Source organism: Zonotrichia albicollis, chromosome 21 (assembly GCF_047830755.1).
Source record: "Zonotrichia albicollis isolate bZonAlb1 chromosome 21, bZonAlb1.hap1, whole genome shotgun sequence".
Classification (NCBI taxonomy): Eukaryota; Metazoa; Chordata; class Aves; order Passeriformes; family Passerellidae; genus Zonotrichia; species Zonotrichia albicollis.
Window position 1 is genome coordinate 9,873,441 of NC_133839.1, and position 20,568 is coordinate 9,894,008.

A 20,568-nucleotide genomic window follows, 5' to 3' on the forward strand; every position below is an offset into this window, starting at 1 on the left:
CTGTGGATTTGGTGTGGGTATGGGGATGCTCCTCTCATCCCTTGTGCCTCGGTTTCCCCGTTGAGCAGGGAGGGGAGGGAGATGAGGCGCAGGATGGCTGCGGTTCTGCAAGTCAGCACAGGCCCCTCCATGGGGGCCGCCTTTGTTCCCTGCACCTTTCATCCTCCCCTTCCCAGCCCGGAGCAGCCAGGGCAGAGCCTGGATGTGGCTGGGCCGGTCCCGGGGGCTCACGGTGCCCTTGGGGCATTCAGAGCCATCCCACTGACAGCATCTCACCTCACCCCTGCCAGGTGCAGCGGTGCCTACGTGGGCGAGCGGTGCCAGCTGCCCAACCCGTGCCTGAGCTCCCCCTGCAAGAACGCGGGCACCTGCACGGCGCTGGTGCGCGGCAGCACGGTGGATTACAGCTGCGCCTGCCGCCTGGGCTTCACCGACGAGCTGTGCCTGACGCCCCGCGACAACGCCTGCCTCAGCAGCCCCTGCCGCAACGGCGGCACCTGCGACCTGCTCACCCTCAGCGAGTACAAGTGCCGCTGCCCGCCCGGATGGTCAGGTCAGGGGGCGCCTGGGGGCACGGCTGGGCAGGGAGGGGTGGGCTGCCACCCCAGGGGAGGGGGGGAGAGCTGCCCCTGAGTTTGGCTTTGGGGAGGTGGGGAAGGTGGTCTGCAAAGATGGTTGGGGGTGGCAGTTGAAGGAACTGCGACCCTACTGTAGAGTGCAGGGATCAGTCCCAGATCTGGGGGATGGCGATTTGAGGTAGGGGCATCAGGTACAACCAATCCCTGATCCAGGTCTCCACCCCGGTGTAGATCACTGGCACCAAGAGCTGCCCCAGGGCTGGAGAGCTGGTTGGGGGTGGGTGGGTGGCAGCTGAGGGAATTGTGACCCTACTGTACAGTGAGGGGATCAGGTACAACCAGTCCCAGATTCGGGTCTGAGACTGGTTGTAGACCAAGAGCTGCCACAGGGGTGCAGAGCTACCTGTGATTTTGGCTTTGGGGAGGTGGGCAGGGTGGTCTGCAAAGCTGGTTGGGGGTGGCAGTTGAGGGAACTGCAACCCTACTGCACAGTGGGGAGATCAGGTACAACCAGTCCCAGATCTGAGAGGTGGTGGTTTGAGGGGGATCAGGTACAACCAATCCCAGATCCGGGTCTGCATCCCAGTGTAGATCACTGCCACCAAGAGCTGCCACAGGGGTTGAGAGCTGCCTCTGAGTTTGGCTTTGGGGAGGTGGGGAGGGTGATCTGCAAAGCTTTTTAGGATGGGTGGATGGCAGCTGAGGGAACTGCGACCCTACTGCACAGTGGTGGTCCGAGGTGAGGCGATCAGGCACAACCAGTCCCAGATCCATGTCTGCACCCCAGCGTAGATCACTGCCACCAAAGCTGAGCTGCTGTTTGCATCCTCACCCTGCCTCCCTGCCCTCCCCAGGCAAAACCTGCCAGCAGGCCGACCCCTGTGCCTCCAACCCGTGTGCCAACGGGGGCCAGTGCGTGCCCTTCGAGGCGCACTACATCTGCCGCTGCACCGCCGGCTTCCACGGCGCCAACTGCAAGCAGGACGTCAACGAGTGCAACATCTCGCCGCCCGTCTGCAAGAACGGGGGCAGCTGCACCAACGAGGTGGGCACCTACCAGTGCTCCTGCAAGCCAGCCTACACGGGGCAGAACTGCGAGCACCTCTACGTGCCCTGCAACCCCTCGCCCTGCCAGAATGGGGGCACCTGCCGCCAGATCGGGGACACCACCTACGACTGCACCTGCCTGCCAGGTACGGAGGGGAGGGCAGGGCATGGGGCAGTCCACCCTAAATGAGTGGTGCCTGGATTTCCCATCTGGGAGAGGCAAAACCCTCTGGTTGTGCTTTAGGGAAGACATTGGGCAGCGATGCCCGAGGAGCAGAGTTCATCCGAGGGCTTTATATACTTTGTGCTTCACCAAAATAGCTCTTCCAAAGCAACTGTTTGAGCAGAGGCCCCTGTGCGGATGCTCATATTCCAGAATAAGAGTGCCTTTTTCCGCTTGAGCTCAATCCACTTCCAGACTGGAATAATTAGCCCGGAATGGCTATTTTGGAAAGTTTCCGAGTGCTAATGGAGCTGGGGAAGGAAGACCCTCTCTGTGCTCGCTGCTGCTCCCTCTGGCAAGCTCTGGAGCAGGATTGCAGCCTCTGGCATGGAGAGCTCCAGTGGAGGGGCCTGGTGGGCACTGTCCTGGGAGCTCAGCGCCCTGGAAGGGATCTTGGCACCCTGGAAAGGAGCTTGGCACCCTGCAAACCCCAGAGAAAAGCAGCAGCTGTGAAAGGCCTCCCTGACCCCAGCAAGCCCTTTCACTTCTGCCCTCAGACAGTGGCTCTGCAGTGCAGTAAGGGCACGGAGCAGAAGGGACTGAGCAGCTCCATGCTTCCCCTGTCCCTGGCTCAGCTGGAGAAATGAAACTGGAGTTTCAGCCCAGAGCCACGCTCAGACCAGGTTGTGTTTCCCGGGATGAGGGCTGTCCTCACCCCAGCCAGCCACACTGGCCAGCTGTGCAGATGTGGAGGGGATGCACCGCCCTGTCCCTGGGGAGGAAGCTGTGGGCAGCACTGTGGTGCCTGAGGAGCCTCTTGTGGCGTTGGTTTGATCCTCTGGTCACCCATGGCCCTGCAGTGGCCAGAGCAGGGTGAGGCTTGGGTGGTTTCTCTGCTCTGCATTGCTGGGCATTGCCATGGGGAGCTCCAGCCTCCCTCCCTGAGCTCCTGCCCCATCTCTGCTGGGGACGTGGCATCAGGGTGGGCATGGGGTCTCCCAGATGGCACAGGCACCCACACCCAGCCTGGGTTGGGGCAGATGAGTGATCCCTGTGAGCTCTCTGGGGGATCTTGTCCTGATGTCTGACACAGGTTCAGGGGTTCCACCCCCTTCCCAAAGCTTTTGGCTGCAGTACCTCAGCAATCTCATCAACCATCCAGCACAGACAGGGCCCTGCAGGATCTGCTGCCTCACCCCCACCACAGCTCACCCAGGCTGGAGCAGAGCTCCTGTCCTTGGGGACAGGGAGGTGTGGGGCTGATGAGCCAGCAGTGCCAGGAAGGAAACCTTTCCTTCCAGAACGAGCGATGCTCCTTCCCCTTTGGGGCAGCTGGGAGCCCTGTCCCGCAGGGATGGGCAGAGGAGCTGCAGGAGGAGCTGTGCTGCCCTGCCCTGCCCTTCTGCTGATGAGGCACTTTCCCTGAGCACGGCAGGGTGAGGCACAGCCCGGGGCACAGCCCGGTGCTGTCACACCCAGCTGCAGCTCTGTGGGTGCTCCCAGGAGAGATTTGCATCCTGCAGGAGCTGCTTCACCTCCCGTGGGCTGGCACAGCCCCTGCCTCAGGTCCCTCAGCTGCTCCTCCATCACACACAATGCAGGAGCTGCAGGCAGCAGAGGGACAGGGGGCTGCTGCTCGTGATAAGGGGGTGATTGATATGCTGGTATGTGGCACAGCAAACGTGGAACAATGTCCCCTTTTCATTCCTGGAGAGGCCTGGCTGTACAGGGTTTCTGCAAGTTAAACTAATCTTGGCTGTTTTATCGTGCCATCGCTGCAGAATGTAACCCTGAGTTTAAAGTAATTGCCGTGCTAATTACTCATTTGGATGGTTGAAAATTAGTTAATCCTGGTATCTGGGGCATTGGGAGCTATGGCTGCTCAGACTCAGCCCCACTGCTTAAAAATGAGGCGCAGATCAATGTTATCTGCAATCATAAAAAGCTGTGGCTGCTCCCCATGCGATGGAGATGGGGAGAGGAAAATGTGGGGAGAGTGAGGGGAAAGCTCCCAGCAGTGCCAGGGTCTGGGGTCCCACAGGGGATGAGCCTGGGCACCTGGTCCTTACCTGTGCAGGTGACCTGGGTGGGGAGCAGCCTGGTCTGGACCTGCAGAACACCCTGAGGAGTCTGAAGGAGCTGCAGATGGACACTGACACTGTGGGCTGGCATTGCCACCCCAAACCCCAAGCAGCTGGGTTGAGAGCTTTGAGGGTCATACAGTAAAAGCAGCTTTGAACACAAATGTCAGTCAGAGGTGGCTTGGCAGATGTCCTGAGGAGGGTCTGGCTGCTGTGCTCCTGCTGCAGAGGCTGGGGCTGGCAGGGTTTCCATGCTTTCAGCTGGAGGTGGTAACAAACCCAAGCAGGAGGTGGGCTGGGATGGGCCCAGCACCCTGTGGGACGTTGGCTCGCCCTGGCAGGGATTGGATCCCCCTCAGGGGCAAGCGCTGCTGCTGAGGCTCTTTACAAGTGAAATGAAACACTGGTGATCCAGCACTGGGTGCCACAAGCCTTCGTGGGAGCAGCCCTGCTTCGTTCTGGCTTGTGTGGAGTCAGATCCTCCGCTGCTCGGGGCAGTCTCCGGGGCTGGAGGCTCTGGCAGCAGAGGCAGAATGGGGATGAAGATCAAACCAGGCAGGTGCTTCAGAGCCACCTGGTGCACACTCAGCACCTGATAATGAACCTGCTGGAGGTGGGGGTGACAAGGGGCACAGTGGTGACACAGCCGGTGGGTGAGTTGGCATCATGGCAGGTGTCTCCCCTACACAGGGTTCACGGGTCAGAACTGTGAGGAGAACATCAACGACTGCCCAGGCAACAACTGCAAGAATGGGGGCACCTGCGTGGATGGCGTCAACACCTACAACTGCCAGTGCCCACCTGAGTGGACAGGTAATGCCAGGAACAGGGGTGGCACAGGGCTGGGCTGGGAGGATGGGGATGGTGGGCACAATGTGGGCAGAGCTGTCCTGCTTCCCATCAGAAATGGTCAGTGCCAGCTCCAAGCAGGTGCCCTGTCCCCTGGCAGGTCAGTACTGCACTGAGGACGTGGACGAGTGCCAGCTGATGCCCAACGCCTGCCAGAACGGCGGCACCTGCCACAACAACCACGGCGGCTACAACTGCGTCTGCGTCAACGGCTGGACGGGCGAGGACTGCAGCGAGAACATCGACGACTGCGCCATGGCCGCCTGCTTCCACGGCGCCACCTGCCACGACCGCGTAGCCTCCTTCTACTGCGAGTGCCCCCACGGCCGCACAGGTCAGCCCTGTCCCCCTTGTCCCCTGCCCCGCATGTCCCCTGGCTCCTCGGTGCCCGTGGTCCTTGACGTGCCTTTGGGTGCCCAGGTTTGCTATGCCACCTGGATGATGCCTGCATCAGCAACCCCTGCAACGAGGGCTCCAACTGTGACACCAACCCCGTCAATGGCAAAGCCATCTGCACGTGTCCTTCGGGGTACATGGGGCCAGCCTGCAACCAGGACGTGGATGAGTGCTCGCTGGGTGAGCTCACATGGGGGACAGCAGCGTGGTGTGAGGGTGGGAAGGAGTGTCCCCAGAGGGCTCTGGCACAGCCAGGAGCAGTCCTGAGAGTGTGCTTGTGTTTTACAGGAGCCAACCCGTGTGAGCACGCAGGAAAGTGCATCAACACTCAAGGGTCCTTCCAGTGCCAGTGTCTGCAGGGCTACTCAGGCCCTCGCTGTGAGATCGATGTCAATGAGTGCCTCTCCAACCCCTGCCAGAATGATGCCACCTGCCTGGACCAGATTGGGGAGTTCCAGTGCATCTGCATGCCCGGTGTGTGGGCAGCCCTGTGCAATCAGCCTTGGTGCTGGGGGTGGGCAGTGGGTGGGTTTTGAGTGCCCTGAGCTTCAGCTTGGTGCAGAGTTGGGTCAGCATCTCCTGTGTGCCTGGGGACAGCACTGAAAACAAAGAGCTCAGTAAAGGTTGAGTGGTGGGGACACAAGGAGTGAGATTTGGGCACCATCAGCCCTACACTGACCTCCTCCTCTTGCCAACCTTGGCTTGGATTGAGCCAAAACCTGTTGATCCCAGGAGCAGCTTGTGCATCAAATCCCACCACGTGTAAAAGAGTCTCTGAGCTGCCTTTTAAAGACAGGGGATCCAGGTGTGCCCGGGTGTAACTCACCCACAGTGGGGCTGTGCCAGCCCCGTGCCAGGGTGCTGACAGTGCTGGGTCTCTCGGCAGGGTACGAGGGGGTTTACTGCGAGATCAACACGGACGAATGCGCCAGCAGCCCCTGCCTGCACAACGGCAACTGCCTGGACAAGATCAACGAGTTCCACTGCGAGTGCCCCACTGGTACGGGCACCTTCCCACTGCCAGCTGCCATCCCACTGCCACCGTGGTGGGAACAAAGCCAGGATGCATCCTGGATCAAGCCAAGAACGGGCTCCTTAAATTTCATAGCCCTCTGAAATGGGGAGAGCGCAGTGAGCACCTCTTGGTGTTCGGAGGGAGCTTCTCCAATTGGGATGAGGGGCTGAGCCCCGTGCAGGCCATGCTGCTCCAGCTCCCGCCCATGGGAGAGGGGAAGGAGGATTAAACCCCACGGCTTTGCACTTGAAAAGGCCCCTCTTTGGGAAGGAGGGCTGGGGGCTGGGGGGGCCGCACCAGCGGCTTTGAATGTGGTGTCAAAGTCACGGGGTGGAGCAGAGAATGGGGAGACGGTTAATCTGTGAAAGGAGGTTTTGAAGTTCAGAGACTTTGCTCCTCTAGAGATGTAAATAAGATGCTCTCAATGGTGGGTCGCAGCCCCGCATTCAGGGCCCCCAGCAGCCGTCCCCATGGAAACCTGGCGCCCCGGCCGGGATGCGGGGGGCCGGCGGGAGCAGGGAGGGGAGCCCGGCAGGGAGGGGAGGCTGACAGGAGGGGAGCCTGGCGGGTCCAGCCGTATGCAGGGATGTGATTTCTCCCTCCATTCCAGGCTTCAACGGGCACCTGTGCCAGTTTGACATCGACGAGTGCGCCAGCACCCCCTGCAAGAATGGTGCCAAGTGTGTGGATGGCCCCAACACCTACAGCTGCGAGTGCACTGAAGGTGAGGGGGTGCTGGGGGGCTGTGGGGATCACCTGCCCCGTGATGTGCTATAAAACCACACTGGCAAATCATTTAGTGCCCACCTCTGCAAGCACCTGCTGTGGCAGGTGTCCCCGAGCCGTCCATCAGTGAGGCTGGTCCCTGCTGATGTGACAGCAGGGCAGGATGTCCCTTTCCCTGCTGTTGGCAGAACAAGTCGAGCTCTGGAGCCTGCTGGCCCCGGAGCCAGGTGTGTGGAGCCTGGCACTCCTTAGGTGTGGCCCCGCAGCAGCCGTCCCACCGTGCTCCCGCCCGCAGCGAGGGGGAAGGCAGGAAGGAAGGAATAAAGCTGCCTCTATGGGCATGCAAGGTGCAGGGCCGTTGGGGGCTGGCCGACCGAAACCCAAGGAGCAGTTGCACAAAATGATGACTTGAGCCCTGGTGGCAAACAGTGGCTCTTTTGTGGAGCAGCTCCCGCCAGAAATCTTCCAGCTGAATGGCCTCTAATTAGTGTCTTGCTAATGCCAAGCCCCGATGAAAAGCTGCTATGTGGGCTTGGCGGGGTCTAGTCAAAGCTGTACTTTGTCCTCGGCTCTCCACCCCCAAACCCGGCGGGGAGGGAGCTGGCCAGGAGAATAGGAGCTGCCGGGGGGGTTATTATTGGGGGGTGCTTGCAGCCAGCCCCCCCGTGCGTGCTGGGACGAGCGCGGGGCCCCGCTTGCAGCCCAGGCTGCTTTAATGCAGGGCATTGTGCACCCCGGGACAAAGCCCCCGGGCTGGGGGCTGAGCAGCCCCCCCACCAGCACATTGGGGTGTTCCCTGCCTGCACCCCACTCCCAGAGATCACAGTGGGGCAGGTAGAGGCACCCCAGTGTGCTAACTCACACCTGGAGAGCATGGGAAGGAGTGTCCCCCATCTGCACCCCGTGTCCCCCACCCTCACCCCATGTCCCCCATCCCTGTCCCGTGTCCCCCACCCTCACCCTGTGTCTCTCCTGCTGCTGGCAGGTTTTACAGGTGCTCACTGCGAGATCGACATCGATGAGTGTGACCCTGACCCGTGCCACTACGGCACCTGCAAGGACGGCATCGCCTCCTTCACCTGCCTCTGCCAGCCCGGCTACACCGGCCACCGCTGCGACATCAACATCAACGAGTGCCAGAGCCAGCCCTGCAAAAATGGGGGCACCTGCCAGGACAGGAACAACGCCTACAACTGCATCTGCCTCAAAGGGACCACAGGTGAGCAGGAGGGAACCCCTGCAGCTCCACATGGGTTGGCAGTGCCGGTGCAGCATCCCACTCCCGTCCTCTTCCTCGGGCAGGTTGGCCCTGGGCCACCACCAGCAGCCACCCTGGTGCCAGGGCTGGCCTGGGGCATCCCAGGTGAGGGCGAGTTCTCCCAGTTTGGTGCCCGGCTCAGGCAGGAACCGCGCCCCAGCCGGGAGCTGCCCGTGGCGGAGGCGCTTTGTTGTGGGGCGGCGGTGGCAGCTGGTGCCAGCTGGGTTCATTTCACTGCTTTGATGGGTCTGGGGACCTCCTAATGACACTCCTCTCCTCTTGGGGACACCCTAACAACTCCCCTCTCCTTCCCAGGCCCCAACTGTGAGATCAACCTGGATGATTGTGCCAGCAACCCCTGTGACTACGGCAAGTGCATCGACAAGATCAATGGCTATGAGTGCACCTGCGAGCCAGGGTACACAGGTGAGAGCAGGGCCTCACACCCTGGGGACCTGCAGCTGCTGGTGCCTCACAAAACCAGGACAAGGGTGGAATAAGGAGGGGGGATGCTGCCATCCCGCCTGTAGGAGGTTTTACACCCTCCGGCGCTCCTGCTTGTTCAGGAGGGTGACCCCGGCTCAGTCCGAAATCAAAGGGGTGTCTGGTGCTGCGAATTCGACTCCTGCTGCGCCCACTCCCATGGGTATCAGGTTGCTGCCTTGTCCAACTGGTTTGTTTGATGGCTGCTGGAAATGGTGGAGGGCTTTGATGGGAGCAGCCCCCGCCGCTCCCCGCTCGCGCGGCCCCTTGTCCTCGGGCCCGCCGGGAGCTGAAATAAAGCCTGGCTTTGTCAGCCATGGCAGGTAGGGTTACAGGCTGAAACCTCCTCCCTGGTTACAGCCTGAAACCTCCTCCCTTCGGTGTTCCCTCCTGGGCCAGAGCAGCCTCTTCCCAGTCCCATTTAATGAAGGCAGGAGATGCAGGGTGTGAAGTCACCCTTTGTGCAGGGCAGCAGAGTGTGTCCTGAGATCCCAGCCTCCAGCAGACACTCCCTGGGTGGCTGGAGGGGGGAATGCCTGGTGGGTGCACTCCCCACGCCGTGCTGTTCATGCTCATGGGGTAACTGCTCCTTGCTCCCCCTTTGCCAGGGCGCATGTGCAACATCAACATTGACGAGTGTGCCAGCAACCCCTGCCACAACGGGGGCACCTGCAAGGATGGCATCAATGGCTTCACCTGCCTCTGCCCCGAGGGCTTCCACGACCCCAAGTGCCTGTCTGAAGTGAATGAGTGCAACAGCAACCCCTGTATCCATGGGAAATGCCACGATGGATTGAATGGGTAGGCTGGAGGGTGCAGGGGCTGCTGGGGGGCTGCAGGGACCAAAGGGACCCCACAAAGTCAGGGTTAGAGGAGGGTGAGCATCTGTCCCCTGAGCTGGTGCTTGTCTATGCTCTGAGCCAGTTCCATGGGCTATTTCCCTGGAGGGACAGGATTTGCTGGATAAGTAATGGATGAGTAATTTGCTGGATAAGTAATTCCTGGAGGGCTGGGATGGACCAGCTCTTTATGCCCCAATTTTTCCCCAAAGCTACAAGTGTGACTGTGACCCTGGCTGGAGTGGGACAAACTGTGACATTAACAACAATGAGTGTGAATCCAACCCCTGCATGAACGGTGGCACCTGCAAGGACATGACCAGTGGCTACATCTGCACCTGCAGGGAGGGCTTCAGTGGTAAGTGGGGGGTTAGATTGGATATTCCGAAAAATTTCCATTTTCTTCCTGGAAATGGTGGTCAGGCACTGGAGCAAGCTGCCCAGGGAAGTGGTGGAGTCATTATGATTGGAAGTGTTCAAAAGGGGTGTGGATGTGGAGCATGGTGATGCTGGTTAATGGTTGGACTTGGTGATCCTAGAGGGCTTTTCCAGCATTAACAGGTCTGTGATTCCATGATTCTAAGGGTGCAGCTAGGGATGCTGCCCTGTTCCCCCCACACTGAGGCCTGGGTGGAAGCTGTGGGTGGGTGTTCCATGGTGTCAGGTGGACTGGAGGCTTCATTCTGGGCACAGTGGAGCCCCAGATGTGGCTGGGAGCTGTGGCAGTGCAGCCCTCCTGGAGACCTTCAGCAGAGCTCAGGGCTGGCACTGAGCACAGCAGGCTCTCCCAGGGCAGTGGGTGTGCTGTTGTCATTGCCACCATGTCCCCACTGTGCCCTCAGCCCCCTGCCACCAGCACACCTCCATCACAGCCACTTCTGTCTGTTTTTCTCAACACAGGCCCCAACTGCCAGACCAATATCAACGAATGTGCCTCCAACCCCTGCCTGAACCAGGGCACGTGCATTGATGACGTTGCTGGCTACACCTGCAACTGCCTCCTGCCCTACACAGGTGAGGGGAGCACCCACCACAGCTCTGTGGAGTTTCTGCTTTACATGGGACACCAAACTGGTCCCCAGCACATTCAGTGAGCTGGGACTGGGCATGAAGGCTTCCCTCACTCTGCCCTGCCAGCAGCCACAACTCCACCTCTCCATGGTGCAGCCAGAGGAAATTTGCAGGAGCTTCCTCTCTTCCTCCTCTTCCTCCTCCTCCTGGAGGGTGGCAGCAGCACCCAGGGGCTGCCCCAGTGACACTCCCCAGCCATGGTGCCCGTGCTGGAAGGGGCGATGCGAGGCCGAGGGGCCGGGGGGATTCTGCTGAGCCGATTCCTGTTTGCCGGCCCCGCGCTTCCGCCCGCCAGCCCTGCACAATCGCAGGAAGCCATGAGCTGTTTCCTGCCCTCTGCAGTGGCCATAGAAACCCCTGGGGGGGACAGGACTGGGCAGGCAGGGAGGGGAAGGCTCTGGAAAATAGCAAAGGCCAGTTCAGGAGATATTGGCTGACAGGGAAGATAAGGGTTCGGAGGGAACGTGTCCCTTGGCTGGACGTAAACAGGAAAAGCAGCGCAGAGGGAAGGGGGAGGGAGTGCAAGGGGGAAAAGACACCCCGAGCAGCACTTCCCTGCCAAAGGAAGTGTGCAGTGCTGTCATGCAGCCCACAGAGCCAGGGCATAAAAGTTTGTGGGGGTTCGGGGTCATGGGTGGCCTGGAATGGAGGAGACAGCCCCAGCTGGGGAAGTGCAGAGCCTTCCCCAGACTGGCAGCAGCCCAGGGCAGGGCACAGGGAGAGCAGGGTCTTGGGGCACGTGTCCTTTTGGAGGGTGTCAGTGGGTGCTTGTGCCTGTGCAGGAGCCACCTGTGAGGATGTGCTGGCCCCCTGTGCTGGCAGCCCCTGCAAGAACGGTGGTGAGTGCCAGGAGTCAGAGGACTACAAGAGCTTCTCCTGCAGCTGCCCCCCTGGCTGGCAAGGTATGGGCATGGCCCTTTTGGGGGTTAGAATTCCCCCCTCCCCTCAGGGACCCAGGCCCTGGAGAGGGTCCTGACCTGCCCCATAGCTCAGCTGGGTGGATGAGACACAACCATTGCCTGCATCCCTTGGCTTCTGCCTTGGTGTGAGTGTTGCCCAGGATGTCATTGTCACCCTTGGGGCTTTCACCAGCACTCCCAGCCCACACAATCCCTGTCCTGCTGTGTCCCCAGGTCAGACCTGTGAGATTGACATCAATGAGTGTGTGAAGAGCCCCTGCAGGAATGGGGCCACGTGCCAGAACACCAACGGGAGCTACCGCTGCGCCTGCCGCACCGGCTTCTCCGGCCGCAACTGCGACACCGACATCGACGACTGCAAGCCCAGTAAGAGCAGGGGCTGCCCCCAGCCCAGCCTGGGCCTCATCACCCTTCCTGGGGCTGGGATTCTCCATGTATGGACCAGCTCTGGCTGCCACTGTGCTGTGAGCCCTGCTTGGCTTTTGGGCCACCTCAGGCATGTCCCTGTTGAGCTGTGTCAGTCCAAGGCAGGAAGAAGGAGGCTGGGGGACAGTGTGTGCCATGGGTTCTCCTTGTGCCCAGTCTCCTGGAGGGATTGGTGTGGCTTCTGCCCATTCCATGGGCTCAGTCCCATCCCATATCCCCACATGGCCAGGGGATGTGTGTGGGGACAGTGCTATGGGGCAGTTCCCAGGCTGGGCTGCAGCACCACAGCCGGACCCATCACATCTTCACATGCACATCCCTCCTCTCCAGATCCATGCCACAATGGTGGCTCCTGCTCCGATGGCATTGGCACCTTCTTCTGTGAGTGCTTGGCTGGTTTCCGTGGGCCCAAGTGTGAGGAGGACATCAATGAGTGCGCCAGCAACCCCTGCAAGAACGGGGCCAACTGCACCGACTGCGTCAACAGCTACACCTGCACCTGCCCCTCTGGCTTCAGCGGCATCCACTGCGAGAACAACACCCCTGACTGCACAGAGAGGTACAACCCTGGAGCTGGGATGTGGGGCTGAGGTGCCTGTGCTGCCCCACAGCCCTGGGTTGGTGTGGGGAGCCTTTGGTGTGAGGCACAACCGGCTGTGGCTCACTGGGTGTCTGTGTCCCCAGCTCCTGCTTCAACGGTGGCACATGTGTGGATGGCATCAACACCTTCACCTGTGTCTGCCTGCCCGGCTTCACGGGCAGCTACTGCGAGCACAACATCAACGAGTGTGACTCCAAGCCGTGCCTGAACGGGGGCACGTGCCAGGACAGCTATGGCACCTACAAGTGCACCTGTCCCCAGGGCTACACCGGCCTCAACTGCCAGGTACAGAACCTGGGGTGGATGCTGCTGTGGGGATCTGGGGGTCACTGCGGTCTGCACTCCCTGCTGGGTCCTCACCCTCCTGCCTTGCTCTGCTCCCCCAGAACCTGGTGCGTTGGTGTGACTCCTCGCCCTGCAAAAACGGAGGCAAGTGCTGGCAGACCAGCAACCTGTACCACTGTGAGTGCAACAGCGGCTGGACAGGGCTCTACTGCGACGTCCCCAGCGTGTCCTGCGAGGTGGCTGCTAAGCAGCAAGGTAAGGCCCTGCCCTGTGCACTGCTCTCAGATGTCCTCTGTGCTGGGCACTGAGCAGGGATGTGCCCGGTTCTCTTGGTGGGGATCTTTGGGACAGCAATCTCAAGGATTGCTCTAGCAATGCACGCCCAAGGCTGTGATTCCCTGTGGGATGTGTGTGGCCAGGACATGGCCCTGTGGTGTGTGGTGGGTGTCACCAAGGTCCCTGCATCTCACTCTGCTCTCCCTGGCAGGTATCGATGTGGCACACCTCTGCAGGAACTCGGGGCTCTGTGTTGACACGGGCAACACTCATTTCTGCCGCTGCCAAGCCGGCTACACCGGCAGCTACTGCGAGGAGCAGGTGGATGAATGCTCCCCCAACCCCTGCCAGAACGGAGCCACCTGCACAGATTACCTGGGAGGCTACTCCTGCGAGGTGAGTGCCTGGGAGGCAGGAATTCCCAGGGAAAAGCCTCAGTTACTGTTTTTCTGCTGCCCTTGCATGATGCCCCTTTACCAAGTTGGAGATTTGGGTGCTGGCTATGCTCCTAGGGCTGTATGGGAATGGGAGGAACCTCTCTGATAGTTCCTCTCTTTCCTCCTTGCAGTGTGTGGCTGGTTATCATGGAATTAACTGCTCAGAGGAGATCAATGAATGCTTGTCCCACCCGTGCCAGAATGGAGGAACTTGCATCGATCTCATCAATACCTACAAATGCTCCTGCCCCAGAGGAACTCAAGGTAAATTAATTCCCCAGGCTGGGGCATTAGTGGGTTGAGTGCAGATATCCTTGGATTCTGCTCATTAGCTGCTGGGGCTGGCGGCAGCAAACGCAGCGGGCGAGGTTTGTGTTTGCTCGTGGGCTTAGCCATCAAGGCCACGGGCCTTGGCCACATGGTGCCATGTCCCTCCTGCCCCAGAGGTGGCTCAGGCTGCCACTGACGTGGTCAGGCTCAGCCCCTGGGCAGGGCAGGCTGACACAAGGGAGCAGCAGGCCCCCCGATACTGTTTGATGAGCTGTGTGGGTTGTTCCCCCCTCTCTCTAGGGGTGCACTGTGAGATCAATGTGGATGACTGCAGCCCTTTCTTTGATCCTGTCACCCTGGGGCCCAAGTGCTTTAACAATGGCAAGTGCAAGGATCGGGTAGGTGGCTACAGCTGCATCTGCCCCCCTGGCTTTGTAGGGGAGCGCTGCGAGGGAGATGTCAACGAGTGCCTGTCCAACCCCTGCGACGCCCGCGGCACCCAGAACTGCGTGCAGCGGGTCAACGACTACAAATGCGAGTGCAGACCTGGCTATGCAGGTGAGCCCTGCATCCCCTGTGCTCCCAGGGCCCAGCCTGCAGCCCCCAGCCCGCCCACGCATGCCTTCCTCTGCTCCTCACACGCTCCTCTCCCTCGCAGGCCGTCGCTGTGACACCGTGGTGGATGGCTGCAAGGGCAAGCCCTGCAGGAATGGGGGAACGTGTGCTGTTGCCAGCAACACTGGCCGTGGCTTCATCTGCAAGTGCCCCCCGGTAGGTGCCTGCTCCTCTCCAGGAGGAGGGAATGAGTGTGGGCATGAGGGGTGGTCAAGAGGCCAGTTTAGTCCCTGAGGCTTCCCCAGCTGGGATAGGCATGAATGGGAGGATGCTTTGCTGTTGGTGCATCCATAAATGTGCACCCTCCATGCTTGCAAGGATGCTGGAATTGAGTTAAGGAGAAGATGGCTCAGGCCTGAAGGTAGAACAGGTTGGAGTGTGATTTGTGTTATTTGCACCACACAAAGTGGGACAGGCAGCTATGGAGAAGAGCTCCCTTCACTTTGAGAGGATGCTCTAACAAGCTTTACATACAAGATTATTCTTGCCCATCACCAGTTTTAGAGGGTGGGTTTTAATTTCCCAGAACACACGTGTGTTAATGCTGGTTTTAATTTCCCAGAACACACGTGTGTTAATGCTGGTTTTAGTTTCCCAGAACACACGTGTGTTAATGCTGCTCATAGCCCAGCATCAGTGGCTCTTACTCCCTCCTTGCTCTGCCCTCCCCAGGGATTTGTGGGCGCCACCTGCGAGAACGACTCCCGCACCTGCGGGAACCTGCACTGCCTGAACGGGGGCACCTGCATCTCCATCCACAAGAGCTCCAAGTGCATGTGCACGCCGGCCTTCACGGGCCCCGAGTGCCAGTACCCGGCCAGCAGCCCCTGCACCTCCAACCCCTGCTACAACGGCGGCACCTGCGAGTTCTCCAGCGACGCCTCCCCCTACTACCGCTGCAACTGCCCCGCCAACTTCAACGGCCTCAACTGCCACATCCTGGACTTCGACTTCCAGGGGGGCATCGGGCAGGACATCATCCCCCCCAAGATCGAGGAGAAGTGCGAGATCGCCGTGTGCGCGGGCTACGCCGGCAACAAGATCTGCGACGGGAAATGCAACAACCACGCGTGTGGCTGGGACGGGGGCGACTGCTCCCTCAACTTCAACGACCCCTGGAAGAACTGCTCCCAGTCCCTGCAGTGCTGGAAGTACTTCAACGATGGCAAGTGTGACTCTCAGTGCAATAATGCTGGCTGCCTCTACGATGGGTTTGACTGCCAGAAGTACGAGGGGCAGTGCAAGTAAGTGGCTTCTTTAAAACCTTCTTGTTTTGAAGCCCATCAGGGTCAGCATCTCTGGTTGTTCTGATTGTGTCTGGTAAAGCTCCTAGACTCAGGGCTGCTGTTCATTCCCAACATTCTGTTCTGCTGCCTGTGTGGCTGCAGCTCAAGCAACCACATCTCCCTGTGGTCCTTCTGAGTTTACATCTACTTGGAAGCTCTCTGGGTTTGACTCATTGCAGATGGCTTCCCTGTCCTTTCTTGTATCACTCCACAGAAGTGATTTTCTCCAACTCACAGCAGTAACACAGTCAGTTTCAAGGCAGGGAGACCCCAGATGAAAAAGCAGCCAGGAAACATGATGATGTTAACATCCAAGCATTTCCCAAACATTGTCTTTGGCAACAGCAGGAACTTAGTCCCAGATTCCTGGACCAACTGTGGTCTTAGTAACTATTCTGTGTCCCCATGCCTTCTCTGAGTCACAGCAATTTTTCCCTTTTTCTTTTATAATTTAACAGCTGCTCTCTCTCACCTGCAGCAGTGAGTGCTTCACAGTGCTGCATGACACAGCTGCTTTCTGTGTAAACTGGTTTGGTGTCTGTCAGGGTGAAGAACATTTATACAAAAGAGAGACCACCACTGCTTTTCTCAGCAGACAGGTGTGATTTGCACTGCTTGGTCTAATTCTTTCTTCTGCCTTGCTCCTTCCTCCACCCAGCCCTCTGTATGACCAGTACTGCAAAGATCACTTCTCGGATGGGCACTGCGACCAGGGCTGCAACAATTTTGAGTGCGAGTGGGATGGTCTGGACTGTGCAAACAACATGCCAGAGAAGCTGGCAGACGGCACGCTGGTGGTGGTGGTCCTCATCACCCCCGAGAACCTGAAGAACAACTCCTTCAACTTCCTGAGGGAGCTGAGCCGCGTGCTGCACACCAACGTGGTCTTCAAGAAGAACGCCAAGGGGGAGTACATGATCTTCCCATACTATGGCAACGAGGAGGAGCTGAAAAAACATTACATCAAGAGGTCCACAGAGGACTGGTCAGATATGTCCAGTGCTGTCATCAACAAAGTGAAGAGCAGCCTCTACTCCAGGGCTGGCAGGAGGCAGAAGAGGGAGCTCGATCAGATGGACATCAGAGGGTAAGAGGGTTCCATTTTCTCTGAGCAGCACTCTGAGTGTGTTCTCTGTGTTGGTAATAGTAACACACCAGGAAGGGAAGGATGTAGGCCAGATAATTGTATTTAGATGTTGCTCTCTGTGTGAACAGAAACCGGATTTTGCTCTCATGTGGGAAAATGGAGAGATCATTCAGGAGTCCCTGATACAAGGCTGCCTGACTCTCACGATTGAAGGAGTCCTGGGCATTGTTGGGAGCCAGGGCTGGGCTGGGTGGGACCTGGAAGCAGAGGTTGGCCTGACCGACTGTCTGACTTCAGGAAGTCATTAAGTTAAGCCTCATTTTCTCCCTGGGAAATGCTTTCTAGAGCTTTGTTGTAAAACTCAATTACTGCAATCTGTGTTTGGAGATCTTTGGTGTAAACATACACATCTAACCTGCTCCGTCTCCGTGGACTCAATCAAAAGCCCCTGAAAGCAAAGGAGTTAGAGCAGGGAAACTGATATGAGAACATCTGAAGGCTCCCAAACAGCATTATTTAAGACACTGTAGTGTCTGGGTAATTATAAAACATTGTGAAGCAGAGACTCCCTTCCATTCCTGTAGATACAGAGCTGGATTTTACAGCATTCACTGAGGCAACAGACCATGAGTGTGAGCTGCAGGCTTTGGACCATAGGAGAGCAAGGAGATGGGTTCCCACCTCCTAATTCCCACTGATGGGGGTTAAAGAGGGAAGGGAGACAGGGCTTGGCCGTGTCCTCAGTGTGGTCATCTCTCCCTGTTCCTTATTGACTCTTCTCTCTCACAGATCCATTGTCTACTTGGAAATTGATAACCGCCAGTGCATCCAGTCATCTTCCCAGTGCTTCCAGAGTGCCACTGATGTGGCAGCATTCCTGGGAGCCTTGGCCTCCCTTGGCAACCTCAACATCCCCTACAAAATAGAAGCTGTCAAAAGTAAGTACAGCTGGTCACTTGAGGAGGAGAGACAGACAAAACTTTCCAGCCTTCCCCAAGTTTAGTTATCTGTCAATTGACTGCACTTGAGCACAGTCTGGTTTTAATAACCTCACATATATATTTTTTTTTTCCTTTAAGTCTTTGCTTTAAAAAAATTGCAAGCCCACTTTATTATTTTTGCTTATTCCAGGTTTTATTTCAAAATCATTATCACTCTAAAAGTTATTAAAAAAAAGAAAAGAAAAAGAAAACCCAAGCAGCTCCAATCAATCAGTGACATGCAAGGAGTTGAAGTTTGTATCTTGAAAATCCCCCCTAAATCCTTTTGTCTTAACAGCTCAATGCAAGCGCAATGATTTGAAGTTTGCTAATCCTTTTCCTTAAAGGAGAAAAAAGTGAAGCTGTCTCCTGGTGCTGGCTGCCTTGTGCAGCCGAGAATTTGCCGATAGTTTGCAATTCTGATTAATAGCGTATAAAATGACCTTATTTTGAGGGGGGGGGGCGGGGGGCGCTGATTTAGATCAGACTTAGGTACCTCTATTAACAAATTTTCCTTCACTTCCACTCCGTCCCCGGTTTGCTATGCAGCTTAATGTCTCAGCATCTCTCTGTGTGCCCCCGTGTTGTGCAGGTGAGACGGCGGAGCCCGCCAAGAACTCGCAGCTGTATCCCATGTACGTGGTGCTGGCCGCGCTGGTCCTGCTGGCCTTCATCGGGCTGGGCGTGCTGGTGAACCGCAAGCGCCGCAGGGAGCATGGGCAGCTCTGGTTCCCAGAGGGCTTCAAAGTGACAGAGTCCAGCAAGAAGAAGCGGCGGGAGCCCCTCGGGGAGGATTCTGTTGGGCTGAAGTGAGTAATTTGCTTGCTGAGCTGATGGGAACGGCGCAGCAGGGCTGGGAGAGCCTGCTGGAGTTCTGTGTGTTGTGGTGGTGTGGCAGGGAGGAGAAGAATCAGGGGGGCTTAAAGTTCTGCATGGGGGAAAAAGCAATGTTCTGTATGGTTCATGCTATGTAATCTTTTTGCGCTTGATAAAAAATGAAATGCAGCCGGAGGGGAAGCTCCTGGAAATTGGTTGATTCTCCTTTCAGTTTGTGCCTGTACAAACATCACAAACAGTTCCTGCAGAGGAGATAACTTTTTCTGTGGTTTTATTTTTTAAGACCCCTCAAAAATGCTTCGGATGGCACGCTGATGGATGACAACCAGAATGAGTGGGGTGATGAGGAGACCTTGGACACCAAGAAGTTCAGGGTAAGCCCTCTGCCACGTTCCCTGTCTGTGCTGCAGGATTTGTCACAAAAGGAGCAGAGGGACCCTCAGGGCCCCTCCTTGCTGCTCTCAGCTCCTTTGCAAACCTGCCTGTGACAAACACACACCTTGGAGCCTCGCAGAGCTTCCCAGGCTGGAGCTCAGCCCAGGTGCTCTCCTGGGGGCTCACTCCCTGCTGTTTTTTCCCTCAGTACGAGGAGCAGGCGATGCTGCCGGACACGGATGACCAGACGGATCACCGGCAGTGGACACAGCAGCACCTGGACGCCGCTGACCTGCGCATCTCCTCCATGGCCCCCACGCCTCCACAGGGGGAAATCGATGCTGACTGCATGGATGTCAACGTCAGAGGGCCAGGTAAGGACCCCTTGCACTTCTGCACTGGCTGGCAGCTGATGTGGAACCCTCCCTGAGCCCCTGCAGAGAGAGGAGCAGCCCCACAGCCCTCCCTGTCCCTTGCTGGTGCAGAGTCACTGCTACAAGCTCTGCCCCACAGGGTTGCTGTTGTGTGTGATTTAGAGAGAGACCCTGTCACATTTTGCTTTCCATGAGAGCTCTTTTGTTCAGTGACTGAGGTGGAAATTACAGAAGTACCTATTAAATCACCCAGGTTATCTCTCTGCTGCTCCTATATTCTTCTCCTCCCACCCAACTTGTATGTTTCACAGCCTTCCTTTAAGGTTTTTCACAATGGTTAATAGCTTTTTAAATTCCTGCAAACACTTGGTCTTCCCCATGTCTGTGAAACTGTCCTCTGAAATAATGAAGGTGTTTTCCATATTCTGTTTGCTTTGAGCAGCCTTCCTTACAAACTGCACCTTACATGGAGCAGATGAAATAGGAAAAGCAGTGAGATACCACTAAGGAATTTCAGATCCATATCAGAGGAAGCATATTCCTGTTTGATGTTCAGAACTAGTCAGGAACTCAGTCTCGGTGCACCCAGGAGAATAAGCATCTATCTCTGGCAGAGCATCTGCCAGAGCCCTATTGCATTACAAGTGTAAAAATCCTTTTTCATCCTGAGCCCCCCTGTGCTTTCAGACGGCTTCACCCCGCTGATGATCGCCTCGTGCAGCGGCGGAGGGCTGGAGACCGGCAACAGCGAGGAGGAGGACGACGCTCCCGCCGTCATCTCCGACTTCATCTACCAGGGGGCCAGCCTGCACAACCAGACCGACCGCACGGGCGAGACCGCGCTGCACCTGGCCGCCAGGTACTCGCGCTCGGACGCTGCCAAGCGCCTGCTGGAGGCCAGCGCCGACGCCAACATCCAGGACAACATGGGCCGCACGCCGCTGCACGCCGCCGTCTCTGCCGATGCACAGGGAGTCTTCCAGGTGAGCTGTGATTTTAAAAAAAACGGGTTTTTTTGGGGGGTCTTTTGGGGGAAATCGTGGTGCTGCATGAAGGGTTTTATCACAGGGTGTCCTGCTCACCTGGGCAAGGTGTGGGGTGACAGTATTAAAAATGGAAGCCCCCGTTGTCTCGGGGTGTAGCCCCGCATTTCTCTTCACAGAGAAAAGCAAGGCGCAGTTCTTCCCAAGAATATTCTTATCTCATTTGCTGTGGCTGTGTTTGTGCAGAAGTAGAATGCAATATGGAGATTGTTTGCCCAAAGTCATGGTGTTTTGTCTCCTCAGCCTATCA

The 20,568-nt window shown here is 57.7% G+C and overlaps 1 protein-coding gene across 2 annotated transcripts in view; it reads left to right on the top strand.

Annotated features, from left to right (window-relative positions):
- NOTCH1 (notch receptor 1) overlaps positions 1-20,568 on the top strand; it is a 41,910-nt gene that overhangs the window by 17,970 nt on the left and 3,372 nt on the right. The window contains exons 3-31 of one of the 2 annotated variants that reach the window (XM_074556677.1): positions 291-553; positions 1,433-1,771; positions 4,560-4,682; positions 4,819-5,052; positions 5,139-5,294; positions 5,403-5,588; positions 6,001-6,114; positions 6,740-6,853; positions 7,841-8,074; positions 8,429-8,539; positions 9,205-9,397; positions 9,648-9,793; positions 10,336-10,449; positions 11,289-11,408; positions 11,640-11,792; positions 12,183-12,411; positions 12,537-12,738; positions 12,840-12,993; positions 13,226-13,410; positions 13,583-13,715; positions 14,022-14,279; positions 14,380-14,492; positions 15,009-15,580; positions 16,281-16,709; positions 17,499-17,647; positions 18,282-18,498; positions 18,810-18,900; positions 19,110-19,275; positions 19,963-20,258. In XM_074556677.1, coding sequence (XP_074412778.1) covers positions 291-553; positions 1,433-1,771; positions 4,560-4,682; positions 4,819-5,052; positions 5,139-5,294; positions 5,403-5,588; positions 6,001-6,114; positions 6,740-6,853; positions 7,841-8,074; positions 8,429-8,539; positions 9,205-9,397; positions 9,648-9,793; positions 10,336-10,449; positions 11,289-11,408; positions 11,640-11,792; positions 12,183-12,411; positions 12,537-12,738; positions 12,840-12,993; positions 13,226-13,410; positions 13,583-13,715; positions 14,022-14,279; positions 14,380-14,492; positions 15,009-15,580; positions 16,281-16,709; positions 17,499-17,647; positions 18,282-18,498; positions 18,810-18,900; positions 19,110-19,275; positions 19,963-20,258 — 5,794 coding nt within the window. The remainder of the gene's footprint in view (positions 1-290; positions 554-1,432; positions 1,772-4,559; positions 4,683-4,818; positions 5,053-5,138; positions 5,295-5,402; positions 5,589-6,000; positions 6,115-6,739; positions 6,854-7,840; positions 8,075-8,428; positions 8,540-9,204; positions 9,398-9,647; positions 9,794-10,335; positions 10,450-11,288; positions 11,409-11,639; positions 11,793-12,182; positions 12,412-12,536; positions 12,739-12,839; positions 12,994-13,225; positions 13,411-13,582; positions 13,716-14,021; positions 14,280-14,379; positions 14,493-15,008; positions 15,581-16,280; positions 16,710-17,498; positions 17,648-18,281; positions 18,499-18,809; positions 18,901-19,109; positions 19,276-19,962; positions 20,259-20,568) is intronic. The other variant, XM_074556678.1, reaches the window with a different exon arrangement.